This window comes from Bison bison, unplaced genomic scaffold (genome assembly GCF_000754665.1).
Source record: "Bison bison bison isolate TAMUID 2011002044 unplaced genomic scaffold, Bison_UMD1.0 scf7180017864484, whole genome shotgun sequence".
NCBI classification, from domain to species: domain Eukaryota; kingdom Metazoa; phylum Chordata; class Mammalia; order Artiodactyla; family Bovidae; genus Bison; species Bison bison.
Window position 1 is genome coordinate 642,010 of NW_011495044.1, and position 13,475 is coordinate 655,484.

Below are 13,475 nucleotides of genomic sequence, written 5' to 3' on the forward strand. Positions count from 1 at the left end.
GTACTAATCAATTCGGCCCCATTGTCTGTGCTATGGCAGTTACTCCTATGGGGAGAGTGTGTGAGGGGGCAGGGGGACTTGGTACAGGGGCTGCATGGTGAGGATGGGGGAATGGGGCAGGCAAGCAACTCAGCTGGGAGGCGACAGACCCTGCGGAATGTTTGCCAGTGTTCAGGACTAGGGCCCGGGTGGGGTGGGCACCACTGGTATGCCCTCATCCCTGGAAGCCGGGGATGGGCGGGGATGGCAGGCACAGTGTGGTTGATGGCAGTGAGGGAAAGGGGACTGGGACAGCCACCTCTTTCTCTGTAGCGGATCCTGACTTGACCTCCAGCAGGCAAGAGAAGGCATGTCCTCTAGGGAGAACTGAGTTGGGTTTGGGAGTAGCATTATGCAGGGCTGCCCTCCACCCTCAGGACTGCCAGGATCAGCAACCAAAGCCACTTCCAAAATGCCAGCACGATGCCAGCCGACTGGGGCAGAGGCTGCTCACAGCTGCCACAGTGCGGGGCAGGACTGTTGGGCTTCAGGGCAGAGGCAGAGCCCACCCAGTGGTCCCGTCACTATCCCAAGGGTCTGGAGTGGAGCCCGGCATGCCTAGGCTGCATCTCCTGTCTGCTGTCCACAATATTGGCAGGTCAGAATTGGCAGAGCCCTCTGCTAGTCAGGGCTCTGGGATGAAACAGTACTGGGCACGTCCTTGCCACTCTCACCTCCCGTATGAGGCCCTGATCTCCTGAGAGGTGCCGTGAGGTTTTCCTTGAGGCTGGAGACACTAATAGCCCCTGTATACTGCTCGAGTCTGGGGTAGATTTTCCCATGGTCCTGCTCCTCCAGCCCAGCCCTTGACTCTTTCACGTGTCTGGATCAGGAAGCCAGTTGAAGGATGGAAGGCTCTGTCATTGCAGGGCAGGTGCTGCCTCAGGAAGACAAGTCAGAGAACCAAGAACCAAGGGGTGTGAGGTCCCCGGGTCTCCCGAGGCAGCCACGGTTTACTGTCATGGCTGTTCTGCCTGAATTCCCACTCTGGAGCTCAGAGAAGGCTGCCAGGGATCTGGATTTGGCTCAGGGTCAGTCTGGGATGTAGGGTCTTGCCCGTTCTCCTCTGCAAAGTTTGTCTTGGAGAGGACTTCACCCTTGAGCAAACCCTGGGGCTTCAGAGTCCTGGACAAGAAGCCTGCGGCTCCCAGTGGGCCCGCCCCGCCCGGCCTGCTCCAGGAGTCCTCAGTGTCCACCGAGAGCAGAAGAGAGAGCTCTCGATTCACAGAAATAGCCAGTGGACACTGCTTTCGGAGGGCGGGAGTTGGCAGCCTGAGCGCAGCCATCGCCCAGAGTAGAAACCTGGGCTGCCTCTGAGTCTGGACACGAAGAAGGGAGGGGTGCCTCTGCGATGGGGGCTGGGGGCGGCCTCGGGAGCGGGCTCTGCAGTGTTGTTTCTTTACACTTTGCTGGAGTTTCCAATTTTTTTTTTTTTAATGATAAGCTCATAATCGGAAAGAAAGCAAATAACAACTTTTTTTTTTTTTTTTTAAGTTGTTCAGAAAGCCAGTGGGAACTAATGGAAAATACAGGAGAGAGTCAGAAATAACAAATTCCAGGCAAGGCAGAGCTACAGAATATAAGGAGATCTATTGAGGTTGTCTGTCTGTCCCCTGATTTTATAGCTAAGGTCTCTCAATGCTGAGAGTGGAAGAGGTTTGGGCTCCTAGGGGTGCAGGTTCTGGAATGCTAGGATGCTAACCCCCAGTGCGGGATCCCCACCCTGCCAAGCCCAAGGTGTGGTGGGGAGCTCTGGTTTCTGCCTTCGGAGCTGAACTGCCTGAATTCCAGGAGTTCACCCAGAACAGTGAATAAACAGAGGGCAGAGGGCTAGGGAGAGGACTTACATAAGCAACTGCTCAGTGTGGCTCACCTTCCTGGGCAGGGATGGGGTGGGAGGTTGTGAACCCAAGACTGGTCGCAGATCCTTGTGCAGGCATGGACACTGCTGCCTCAGTGGCTGCTTCTAAGGATGGGGCGCTGAGGGTCTTATGTGTATATGTCTCTGCCTGGCGGACTTCATGGAGGATGACCAGCCAGCCCACCCACACAGCCGTGGAAGGCACGCCCCATAGCCTGCATCCTGCCGGGCCTGGGGAAGCTTGGGCACAGGGCAGGGCAATCCCCAATCTGGAGATCACCCATGAGGCCCATGAGGGCGAGTCAGAGGTGAGGGTGGGGGCTATCCAGGGAGCCCAAGGAGGAGGGACCAATCCAGAAGGGCACCAGGCCACTCTGGTTTAACTCACCACCCAGGTGTGAGCGAGGGAGGGAGGTTGGGAAGGCAGCGAGGGGCCGCAGACAGTGGGAGATGGGTGATGGGCAGCAGGAGCCTGGAGCCTGGCCAGTCGGCAGGGCTGAGCTGGGTTAGGCAGACGGGCCACCAGTCTGGGTCAAACCCACGAGCACAAAGACATTCTTTTGTGGGCACCTCAGAGCCAACAACCTCTGTAGGGACTGTTACTATCAGTGACAGGCCTTCCACCCAGCAGGTAAAAAAGAATGGAAGGCTTAGAATAAGGAAAATTATGCAAGGAGAAAAAAAGTTATGCAGCATTGGAAAAGTCTCGCTGGCCTTGGCATTGCTGTCCAGGAAGGAAGTGGAGGGGAGTCCCCAGAAGAAGGCTGGAAGGGAACTAGAGCCCCCAGGAACCTCCACAGAGGGACTCCTCCAGTGTCCTTGGAGGAAGGTGGGCTTCCTCTGTCCTTTGCCGGGCACTACGCCCTCACCAGCCAGACTGCCTGCACATAGCTTGCACTGGAATGAAAAGTCAGAGGCCTAGCTGTGGAGCAGGCCCCCACGGCAGCGTTCCCTCCACAGCTCCTGAATGGGGCACTGAAGGGCTAGGATACAGGGCCAGGGGGCAGCGGCTGGTGCCGCTTCTGCTGGGAGTTCCTCCCACCACTTGGGTCATTGCACCTCCTTCTGCATAGTGGACCCCTCATGTTGTCTGTTACTTCCCGCCACAGTCCCAGCCCCAACTCCAGTTCCAGGCTCCAGTCCCCCAGGCTCGGGCCTCCAAGGGGCACAGCCAGCAGGGCTGAACTGTTGAGCGCAAGGCTCAGTAGTGTGCTGCTCGTCAATGCCACCTGACTCCTGAGGGCTCAGTCAGCCTGTGACTCGCTGCTGGCCACCCTCCCAGACCCCTCCACACCAAGGGAGGAGCAGAGACCTCAGAGGCCCACCTGGTCAGGCCTTGAACATCAAACCTTAGGACCTCCGTCTCTGCAAGAGGCCTTGCCCTGCTCCACCCATGAGGCCACCCTGGATCCTCAGTTGTCTCTCTTACGGCTATAATTGCTGCTTCGTGACCCCACCCATGTACTCTGCATTGTGCCCCTAAGTAAACAAGCCTCAGACAGAATAAAACTGTTATTGTAGGATCAACATACAGGAAGCCTATTTGGCTGGGCTTTGTTTGGGAATGGATAAACTACTCCAGGCAGGCCTCATGCCCTCTGAAAAAGTGCCCCCTGGACCCCACACTATTATTGCTAGGCCTGTCCCCCAAAAAGCGCCTAGGAGGTGGTGACAGGCTTAGCCGGGATTCTGTAGGGACCTGTCACACCAGGACTAGGAGCTGCCCTCTCTCAGGGCCAAGGTGGCCTTCAAGCCTCTTCATCGGGGCAGCCTTCTGTGACCTCACCCTGCTCCTACCCCAACCCTAGTCATCCTTTCACGTTCTCGTTGTGGTCACGTTGAAGTTGCATGCAAAAATTATGTGTTTATCTCATTAATGGCTTACTTCCCCCTGGATTTCTGAGTGGGTCTGGGTGTGTTTTGTTCCCTTCTGAATTTCCTGAGCCTGAGGTAGGGCCTGGCACATAGTAGGTGTTTGTAAACCTCTGTGAATGAATGCATACAGGCTCTGCTGGTCGGCTCTGGGTGCTCTGTGAAGGGTTCCTGGTACTGGGCCCCAAACCTACCAGGACCATGTGAGGCTCAGGGTCTCCTCTGGGCAGTGCTGGGTGGGAGGTGACACCTTTGGCAAGGACAAGGGTGTCTGTGCAGTAGTGCCCATGTGCTGTGCAAGCCCGGAGCGGCCCCCAGATGCGCCCTCTGAGAGCAAAGTGTGCGTGGCTAGGAGGGCCACCATCAGGCACTGGGGCCTCTGGGCCTGCCTTCCCAAATAGGCCTTCCTGGAAGGCGCAGGCCGGTGAGACCATTCCCCGACTCTGCACCTGTCGGTCAGTGTCAGAGTCCAGCAGCATGTCAAGGCACCAGGCCCACTTGTTTATTTGCCTGCATGCCTTGAATCTGTCTCTTTCAAACTGAGGGTCAGTGTCACTACCATGCTGTACCTCAGGTAGGTTGTGCGGCTATGTCTCTGATCCTGGGTGTCCTCAAGGACCCTGGCCATTTCTCTCAGGAGAACAGCCCACCTCTGGGAGACTGTGTCACTCAGGGAGTCTCTGGGCTTCTCTGTTGATGACTCTCTGGGTCCTCCCTTGCCTCTGAGATTCCTCTGACCCCGCAGGCTCTGGTTCAGGGTGGCTGAGTCAGTGGGAGGGGTGGAACGGACATGGCATGGGGGACCGGTCTGCTCACACTTATAAAGGGACTTAATGGGTTAATCCCAACTGTGGGGTTGGGGTCCTCAGTGGGGCTTCAGGCCACCCAGTCCAGCCCCACAGCTCCCCAGGCAAGCCTGCATCCTTCCTTTGGGGCAACCCCTTCATCAGCCCTTCCTGACCAGCCCCCTCTTCTGCAGCCCACGCTCTCTCAGCTCAGAGACCCTTTTCCGGAGTCACTCCCTCTAGTTCCCCTAGCAGAGTCTGTCCTCCAAGTCTGGCATGGTGCCTACAGCTCTGGTCTCCTCCCCCAACTCATGGCCAGCAGACCCCTGCCCCAGCCCAGGTCAGCTTCCCCAGGGCTCCCCTTCCCAGTCGTGGGCAATAATTAGAGATGGCTCCCCTGGACCTCCCATCCTGAGTCCCAGAATGCCTTCCTCAGGTCTGGCCCAGCTCAGTTGCTTGCCTCTTCTTGTACCCTACAGCCCTGACCACCATGTGCCCCCTAGAAAAAGCCTTCAGCTGGGGGAGGGGTCCAGCGTCGCCTCCCCCACAGCCGCCTGCCATGGGCAGCGTGCTCAGCCTGGCGATATGGTGGCGGTGGGTTGCGGGGCTGTCTGGACACTGGCCCCTTTGTGCCCAGCCCAGCTTGGCTGCTTGGTATGAGGCTCAGCTGCTCCTAGATCCTCACCCAGAGGGGAGAGGGGAGGCTTTGGAGGGGTTGGGGCTGGGGGGCTCTCAACTTGAGCTCTCTGTCAATGTCCCACCTCTCAGATGCTGGCAGTAGCTCCTCAGGTGGGCTGGTGCCCCCGGCACAGGGTGCTGGGGGGCTGGTGAGGGAGGCCCCACTTGGCACCCTCTGGCAGCCGCTCTTCCCTCTGTGCTCCTCTGCCAGGCCTGCCTGCAGCTCCTGCCAGCAGAGGGGAAGCCCAGGGTCGGGGTGGGGGCCTGGAGGGTCCACGGTGTCCCCACTGGGGGAGGCCTGAAGGGTCAGGTACCTCATGCCAATGCCTTGCTGATGGTAGCTTTTCTCCTGTCCCCACAGAATGGTGCTGTGCCCAGCGAGGCCACCAAGAAGGACCAGAACCTCAAACGGGGCAACTGGGGCAACCAGATCGAGTTTGTACTGACGAGCGTGGGCTATGCCGTGGGCCTGGGCAATGTCTGGCGCTTCCCATACCTCTGCTATCGCAACGGGGGAGGTACCCAGTGGGCACAGGGCAGGGACCACCCACATGGATAGAGCCCAGCCACCAGGGCCCAGCCACCCCCTTCCAGCACAGACCCCACTCCAGACAGGCTGGCCTCTGGCTCTAATCTCCTTTGCCCCCATCCCTGGCTTAGGTACACTTTACCCCCTGACCTCAGCAGCCTGATCCCTCAAGGGGAGAAAAGGTAGAGAGGAAAGCAACCCAGCCTCCCAAGTCTCAGTTTTATACCCCATGCATTTCAACAGCCCCCACTCCCCACCAAATGATTTGGGGATATTTGAGGACCACATCAGCTAACGTGTGTGAAACTGCTTGCTTAAGTCATCAATTCCCACCCAAACATGGCGGCTCTGAGTCCTGGGTTCCGCTCAGAGCAGACTTCCTGGGAACCTCTGTCAAGTTAAAAAACAGGCCATGAGCAGTGTGCCTCAGACTGAGGCTCCAGCCCAGGGCATGGCACACCCTCCTGGAAGCCCAGCCAATTGCAAAGGTTCTGCTGTCGGGTTCTGAGCAGGAAGAGGGTGGGATCCCCCAGAGCCGGCCCTGAGCCAGCCCTCTCCCTGCCCACCAGGAGCCTTCATGTTCCCCTACTTCGTCATGCTCATCTTCTGTGGGATCCCACTCTTCTTCATGGAACTCTCCTTCGGCCAGTTTGCAAGTCAGGGCTGCCTGGGGGTCTGGAGGATCAGCCCCATGTTCAAAGGTGAGGCCCGGATGTGGTACACACACACACACACACACACACACACACACACACGGGCCTCTGGGGGCCGTGCTGACTCACCCATCTGTATAAACACTGCCAGCCGCTATGGAACCTGGGTGTTGACCGGAGGCCCACATCACCAGGCAAGGCCGGGGACACATGCTGGGACCCATTGTTTACTTGGCCTCCACCCTCTCCTCCTACCCCGTGCATACACAAAAGCCCTTCACTGCCCCCCACCCCCAGCCCCAGCTCGCTCCTGCCAAGGCCTTGACCTGCCCCTTCTGTGGCCCTCCACGAAAGCCTGCCCCTTAGGCCCTTCAAAATGAGCTTCACGTCCTTCAGCTAGGTGTGTGAGGCTGCTCCTGCCCCTCCCCTCCCCCAGGTGTGGGCTACGGCATGATGGTGGTGTCCACATACATCGGCATCTACTACAACGTGGTCATCTGCATCGCCTTCTACTACTTCTTCTCGTCCATGACGCCCGTGCTGCCCTGGACCTACTGCAATAACCCTTGGAACACGCCCGACTGCATGAGCGTGCTGGATAACCCCAACATCACCAACGGCTCGCAGCCTCCTGCCCTGCCTGGCAACGTCTCTCAGGCGCTCAACCAGACCCTCAAGAGGACAAGCCCCAGCGAGGAGTACTGGAGGTGAGGCCCCGGTGGGACCTGGGCTTCTAGGGGTCACCCTGGGGGCCTGTCTTCAGCCCTCCCTCTTCGCCGTCGGGCACTGGTCTGTAGTCTAGGGAGGGTGCCCGGAATGGAGCAGGGCAGGGCTGTAGGCAGCCTCTCCCGTTCAGGAGAGGCTGACGCACAGGCTTTGTGAGTTTGTGAGAGTCCTTACACAGCGGCATGGAGGGAGGGAGGACTCCGGCAGTCAGGCAGGTCAGCCGAGGAGAGTCGGGGAATAGAAGGGGTGGCTTCCTGGCGAACAGAAGAGCCGAACAGAGGGCCTTAGTCCCGGATGAGCCTGAGGGAAACCTGTTGTGACGAAGGGTAACAGGTGTGTGGGGAACTCACCAGCCATGTGGTAGCCTACAGGGAGTACGTGCCTTCTTGGAGGACTTACAAGAATGAAGTGTAGAACTAACCCTGCAGAACCAAAGAAGAGCTGTGGAAGTTTCCTGAGCCCAGAGCTGTCCTTATCAAGCTGTGTTTGGGAAGGGCAGCCTGGCACCCCTGAGCTCTGTGGTGACAGAGAATGGAGTCACGGGGCTGGCTTGAAGGGAAGCTGTTGCTGGGGGTGTTTGGAACATCTTGTCCCAGCTGGGTGGGTGTGAGGGCACAGCAGGACATCCTGGAGGAAATTCCCCACGTCCTGTTGGGGAGCTCTTGGGAAGAGGGCTTTGTGGGCCAGTGGGCAGGCCTCGTTCATTCATTCCACAAACATTTATGGCGTCCACTCTGCCGGGCTCTGTGTGCCCATGGGGTATGAACGGCCCTGAGACCGTGCCATGAGGAGGTCACAGTCCAGAAGGGAGCTGGGTAGTTAATGCTATTAGGGGCAGGGGCCTCAGTGCAGGTATATGCAGGGATGTGGTGAGGGCAAGAGCAGGTGATCAAGGAGGCTTCCCATGGACTTCCCTCGAGGTCCCGTGTCTAAGACTCCAAGCTTCAAGTGCCTCCACTGCAGGGGGCACAGGTTCAGTCCCTCCTCAGGGAACTAAGATCCCACATGCCTTGCATGACACGCTCAAAAAATAAATAATAAAAAAAAACAAGACTTGGCAGAGGAGGGAGAAAAGGAGCTATGGAAGGATTGGGAGACGTGGGCAGATGAGCCACAGCCAGGGGGTGGCAGACTGGAGCTGGGGTTAGGAGCAGGTAGGACAGAGTATTGGGACAGAGGAGGCCAGGACATCAAAAGGCACAGGGCTCCCCTGCCAGTCAGAGGGTTCGAGGCCTTCTCCATGCTGTGATGGAGAGTCAGGGCTGAGCGGTTGAGGTCCCAGTGACACTTGAAGTCCTAGCAGGTCCACATCCTCTGAGGGCCAGCACTCAGAGCCTCAGGGCCCAGTGTCCCTGGGCTGCTGCTGCTGCATACCTGCTCAGTCGTGTCTGGCTCTTGGCAACCCCATGGACTGTAGCCTGCCAGGTGCCTCTGTCCATGGAATTTTCCAGGCAAGAATACTGGCATGAGTTGCCATTTCCTACTCCAGGGGATCTCCCTGACCCAGAGATTAAGCCAGTGTTTCCTGCACCTCCTACATTGGCAGGCAGATTCTTTACCACTGAGCCACCTGGGAAGGCCCTGTGCTGGGCTATAGATGTTCAAAGACGGGTAAGATGTGGTCACCGTCCTCAAGAATCATGGTGGAGGCGGGCCGGCGTCGGGGGTTAAAAAAAAAAAAAAAGAATCATGGTGGAGACCATAGAGCCATTGCTTCCCAGTGAGGTTTGGCCAAAATCACCTCTGGGCATATTTGGTCATTCAGTCATTGGACGGGTCATTTCCTGAGCACCAAGTAGATACGGAGAACTACACTCAGAGCAGGGACAGAGCGGGGAGTAGAAGACTCCTCCCACTTAGGCATTCTGCTACATTTGAGGCATGGTGTGGACTGGGCAACTTGATCTAGATGAGGGAGAACCTTCTGGAAGCTTCCAGAAGCACAAAGCCAAGAGATGCTCCAGAAATTCTCACCCCAGGGACTGTCTTCCAGGATGGGGCTACTGCTTGGCAAAGCTCAGGAGATTTTATCCAGTGCAATTAGAGGGGAATTTCCCTCCAAGAAAACTAGCCATGGGTCAGGAGGTGCACAGGATGGCCTGCTGAACTCCACTCCTTGGCTGGGGCTGGAGCCAGGCCTCCCTAAGGAGCCCCAGTTCCAGGCAGGACTCCTTCCCTTCAGGATGGCTCCCTGCTGCCCCCTCCTGGAGAGCCTAGGGAAGTGACCTTTGAGAGGGCTGCCCAAGCTGGCTTCAGCAAGATGAGGTGAGCAAGCACCCCCATTTCTCGGCACCTACTATTTGCTTATTGTTGCTGTTTAGTCGCTCAGTCGTGTCCGACTCTTTTGCAACCCCATGGGCTGTAGCTCTCCAGGCTCGTCTGTCCATGGGATTCTCTAGGCAAGAATACTAGGGTGGGTTGCCATTTCCTTCTCCAGGGGATCTTCCCAACCCAGAAATCAAACCCAAGTCTCCTGCATTGCAAGGTGAGTTCTTTACCCCTGAGCCACCAGGGAACTATGTGTTAGGCATATTATATGATATCACCCCCATTTTCAGATTCAGAGACTGATTCCCCGATGTTAAGGAGCTAGGCTTCAATGCTGTGTCAGGATATACATGTCCCACTGTGCCTGATGCCTAATGTGAATTAGGCTGATGATTCTCTGCAGGCATTCTGGGTCCACAGTTTCCAGCAACCCTTTGGAAAGCTGCACAATCTCATTTGAGCCCCACGGCAACCCTACTAGTGTGTGCTGGTTTTATAAAATATTCCCATTCTACAAGTGAACAAAGCAAATCAAGAGAAAGATTGACTCCTCTAAAGGGAGAAGAGCTCCCAGGGCAGATTTCTGAGCCCACATCTGCCTTTTGCCCACCCTTTGGCTTCCAGTCTTCCCTGCCCTCACCACCTCTTTACAGCATTATCTTACAGTCCTGTGAGAGCTGATCTGATACCTGCTCAGGACCATGCCCTCATCTCCCCAGCAGACACCTGGCATCCAATGGGACTTGGATCCCAGCACCCCTCTCTCGGTGTCTTCATGCCAGCTCTAGAGCCACACAGACCTCACTCAAATCCTGGCTGTGCTACATACCAGCTTGGCCTTCTGAGGTCACCAAACCTCTTTTAGTCTCAACTGTTCATCCATTAAGTGGGAGTGGTTACAACATCATTCTTGTTATTATAAAGACGTAGCAGAAATCACTAAGAACAGTGACGGGTACTCAGTAAGCACAGTGATAGCCACTGCTGGAGATGCAGTGAAATAGATGAGAGTGTCCTGTTCTCATGGTGTTTACCATCTGGTTGGGGAAATTAAAAAATAATGCAGAATAAGTCCAGAGATGTTATGTGAAAGCCAACTTGTAAATATGTGGGGTTCCAAAAGTTTTTCAGTTAATTGTTTGGTCTCAAAAGCACATGGTCCCAAACCAAACCAAAACATTAAATATGGTGCCATGAAAAGAAAGTTAGAGTTCAGAAGTCTAGCCTTCCAAACTCTTTAAGCCCTTGTATTGCATGCTGAACTCTTGCAATAAAAAAATAATACAAAGCACTACCAGTTTAACATATGTAACTAGATAAAGTTTTTAGAGAGTCTTTCGAGCATGGAATGTGTTGTTTACTTTGAATGCTGGTGCTTAAAGTAAATCACCTCTCAGCTGTAGCAGTAAGACCCGGTGACTATTCTGGAAGGCAGAGCCTCCCAACACGATGTGCCCTAAATAGTGTGCCAGTCCGGTCGGGCTTGGGCAGCCCAGAATCTCCAGCCCTGCTGCCTTCAGCCTTCAGCTTTGAGTGACCTGTCTATTTGCCCCATGGGCCCAAAGTATTTTTTTCTGCATGTCCCAAAGGGAAAAAGATTGGAAAGCACAGCCGCAAAGGTCCAGGAGCCTCTCCTGGGAGCAGGGGGTGGATCCTATTCATCCCTTTGTGTTTGGTTCCCCCATGGACTGAGAGCCTGGAAAATTTCTCATCCTGATGCCTGTTGAGTGAACCAGCACAGAGGCAGGAGTTTGGCAGGAGTGGGATGTGTTGGACAGCGCCCTCTGCAGGTAACAATGTGAAGGGCAGCCTAGGCAAAGATTTGAGGCAGAGGAGGCCTAACAAGGTGCTTGCAAGTCTGACAGTCCAGTGGGCTGACCAAACAAATCCCAGACCTGGCAATATTGCCCCATGAGGGACCATGCTGACCACCCATCACAAAGTATTAAACATGTTGTCATGAGGTTTGAGAACTGAGTTGGAAAAAAATAAAGTAAAAATAGCTAAGATTAGAGGACAGCCTAGGAGCTGTGCTGAGAAGTCCTCACTGAAAGAGGGGCAAGAAAGGAGCCTGTATTTTTCTAAATTTATCTACAGATTATCCTAGGTTGATGTTATGATGCCCATTTTAAAGATGAGGAGACTGAGGCTCAACATTTTGTCTCTTGGTCATCAGTTCTAGCCTGGACAACTCCAGCAGCCAAGCCAGTCCCCCTCCAGATACTCCCCTTTATACTTCCCAGTCCATTTTCTATGATGTTAATTCATTCATTCATTCATCCATTCAGCAAGTGCTTATTGGGCATGGCTCTTTGCCAGGCACTTTGCGAACCACTGGAGGGATACGAGAATGAACAAAACAGACAAAACCCCTTGCCTTCATAGAGGGCAGATAACAAACGGAATAGTGAAATGTGCAGTACGATGGAAGGAGACATACTCTGGAGGAAAGTACAGCCAGGAATGGGGTAAGGGGTGCCAGGCTGGGGCAGGGGTCACAGTTTTAATCTGGGTATCCAGAATAGGCCCCTTTGCAAAGAGGACACCCAAGTAAAGATTTGAAGGAAGCAAGGAGGGAGGGAGCCATGTTGACAAGCCCAGCTGCATAATTTGTGGGGCCCAGAGCAAAATGAAAAGATGGGGCCTCTTGTTCAAATGTGTTCAGAATTTCAAGATGGTGATGGCAGGACATTAAAGCAAGCACAAGGCCCTTCTAAGCATGGGGCCCTATGTGCCTGCAGAAATCTCACACCCATGTGGACATGTGGAGGTCTGGGGAAAAAAACACGCCAGACAGGGAAGAGTACGTGTAAAGGCTTTGAGGTGGGAGTGGGCCTGGCACATTTAAGGAACAACGAGGAACCTGATGCAGCTGGAGCAGTGAGCAGGGAGGGAGCAGGAGGAGAGGAGATTTGGGAGATGGCAGTTAGGAGATAGTGGATCATGGAGGGCTTTGTAGCCACTGTATGGACTGGTTTTTCCATGGCCAGAGATGGGAACTGCTACAAGGTTTTGAGCCAAGGAGAGGCCCTGAGAGACCTAAAAACCCCCCAGAAGCTTCTCATTGCTCTCAGAATAAAATCCAAACTTCTCTGCCTTGACTTCACAACTTCTCTTGATCTTGTTGCTTCCTATCTTCATCCTTCTCTATTCCCCTCCCCTTCTCCTCCAGCCTTCCTGAGCTACTGACATGCCCAGGCGGTTCCTGACCCTGTCCTGCTGGGTCATGACCTGACCCTGACCCAAGCCCTCAGCCTGGCGTGTGCTTTCATTTCTCTTCACCCACTTTCTCCCCATCCTTGAAACTTTGGCTCAAGCCTCCCCTCTTCCAGTAATACTTCCAGTGTGCTCCTCCCCATGGGGTTAAGACACTCCTGGCAGTGCCCACAATACCTGATTTAGGTCAATATGCCCAGCATCTAGCAAGGGCTTGGCACATCAATGTCCAGTTGATTGAAGAAACACAGCTGACATGGCATAGGGCTCCAGAGGGAGTCATGCACACTCAGGAGAGGAATTCAGGTTCAAGTCTAAGCCTGCATGCTCCAGTGTGTATGATAAGTCGCTTTAGTCATGTCCAACTCTTTGTGACTCCAGGGACTATAGCCCTGCATGCTCCTCTGTCCATGGGATTCTCCAGACAAGAATACTGGAATGGGTTGCCATTTCCTCCTCTAGGGGATCTCCCCAACCCTGAGATCAAACCCATCTCTCTTACGTCTGCTGCATTGACAGGCGGGTTCTTTACAACTAGTGCCACCTGGGAAGCCTCCGTCTTTCCTCAGTACTCCACTGCCTCCCTCTGCTCATCAGAGTTGGGGGACTAGTGTGGGTGAAAAGGTCACAGAAGGCTCCCTGGAGGAGGTGACACCAGATAGGGTATGTCCAGTCTGGAGGAGAGGGCCTTTCTAAAGGAAAGACCTGGGACAGGTCTGAGCAGGGACAGGGAGACCTCCACACCCCAGGGGCTGAGGAAGCTAGCCCAGGCCTGGGGTGTGGCCTCGAGGATCCTGGGAGAGGCAGCAGGCAGAGCGGGCTGAGCAGGCTGCGGCTGGGGCCTTGCC

At 55.2% G+C, this 13,475-nt stretch overlaps 1 protein-coding gene across 1 annotated transcript in view; it reads left to right on the forward strand.

Moving 5' to 3' along the window:
- SLC6A9 (solute carrier family 6 (neurotransmitter transporter, glycine), member 9) overlaps positions 1-13,475 on the forward strand; it is a 36,593-nt gene that overhangs the window by 16,281 nt on the left and 6,837 nt on the right. Inside the window, exons 3-5 of the mRNA XM_010862794.1 lie at positions 5,597-5,753; positions 6,334-6,465; positions 6,854-7,126. Coding sequence (XP_010861096.1) covers positions 5,597-5,753; positions 6,334-6,465; positions 6,854-7,126 — 562 coding nt within the window. The remainder of the gene's footprint in view (positions 1-5,596; positions 5,754-6,333; positions 6,466-6,853; positions 7,127-13,475) is intronic.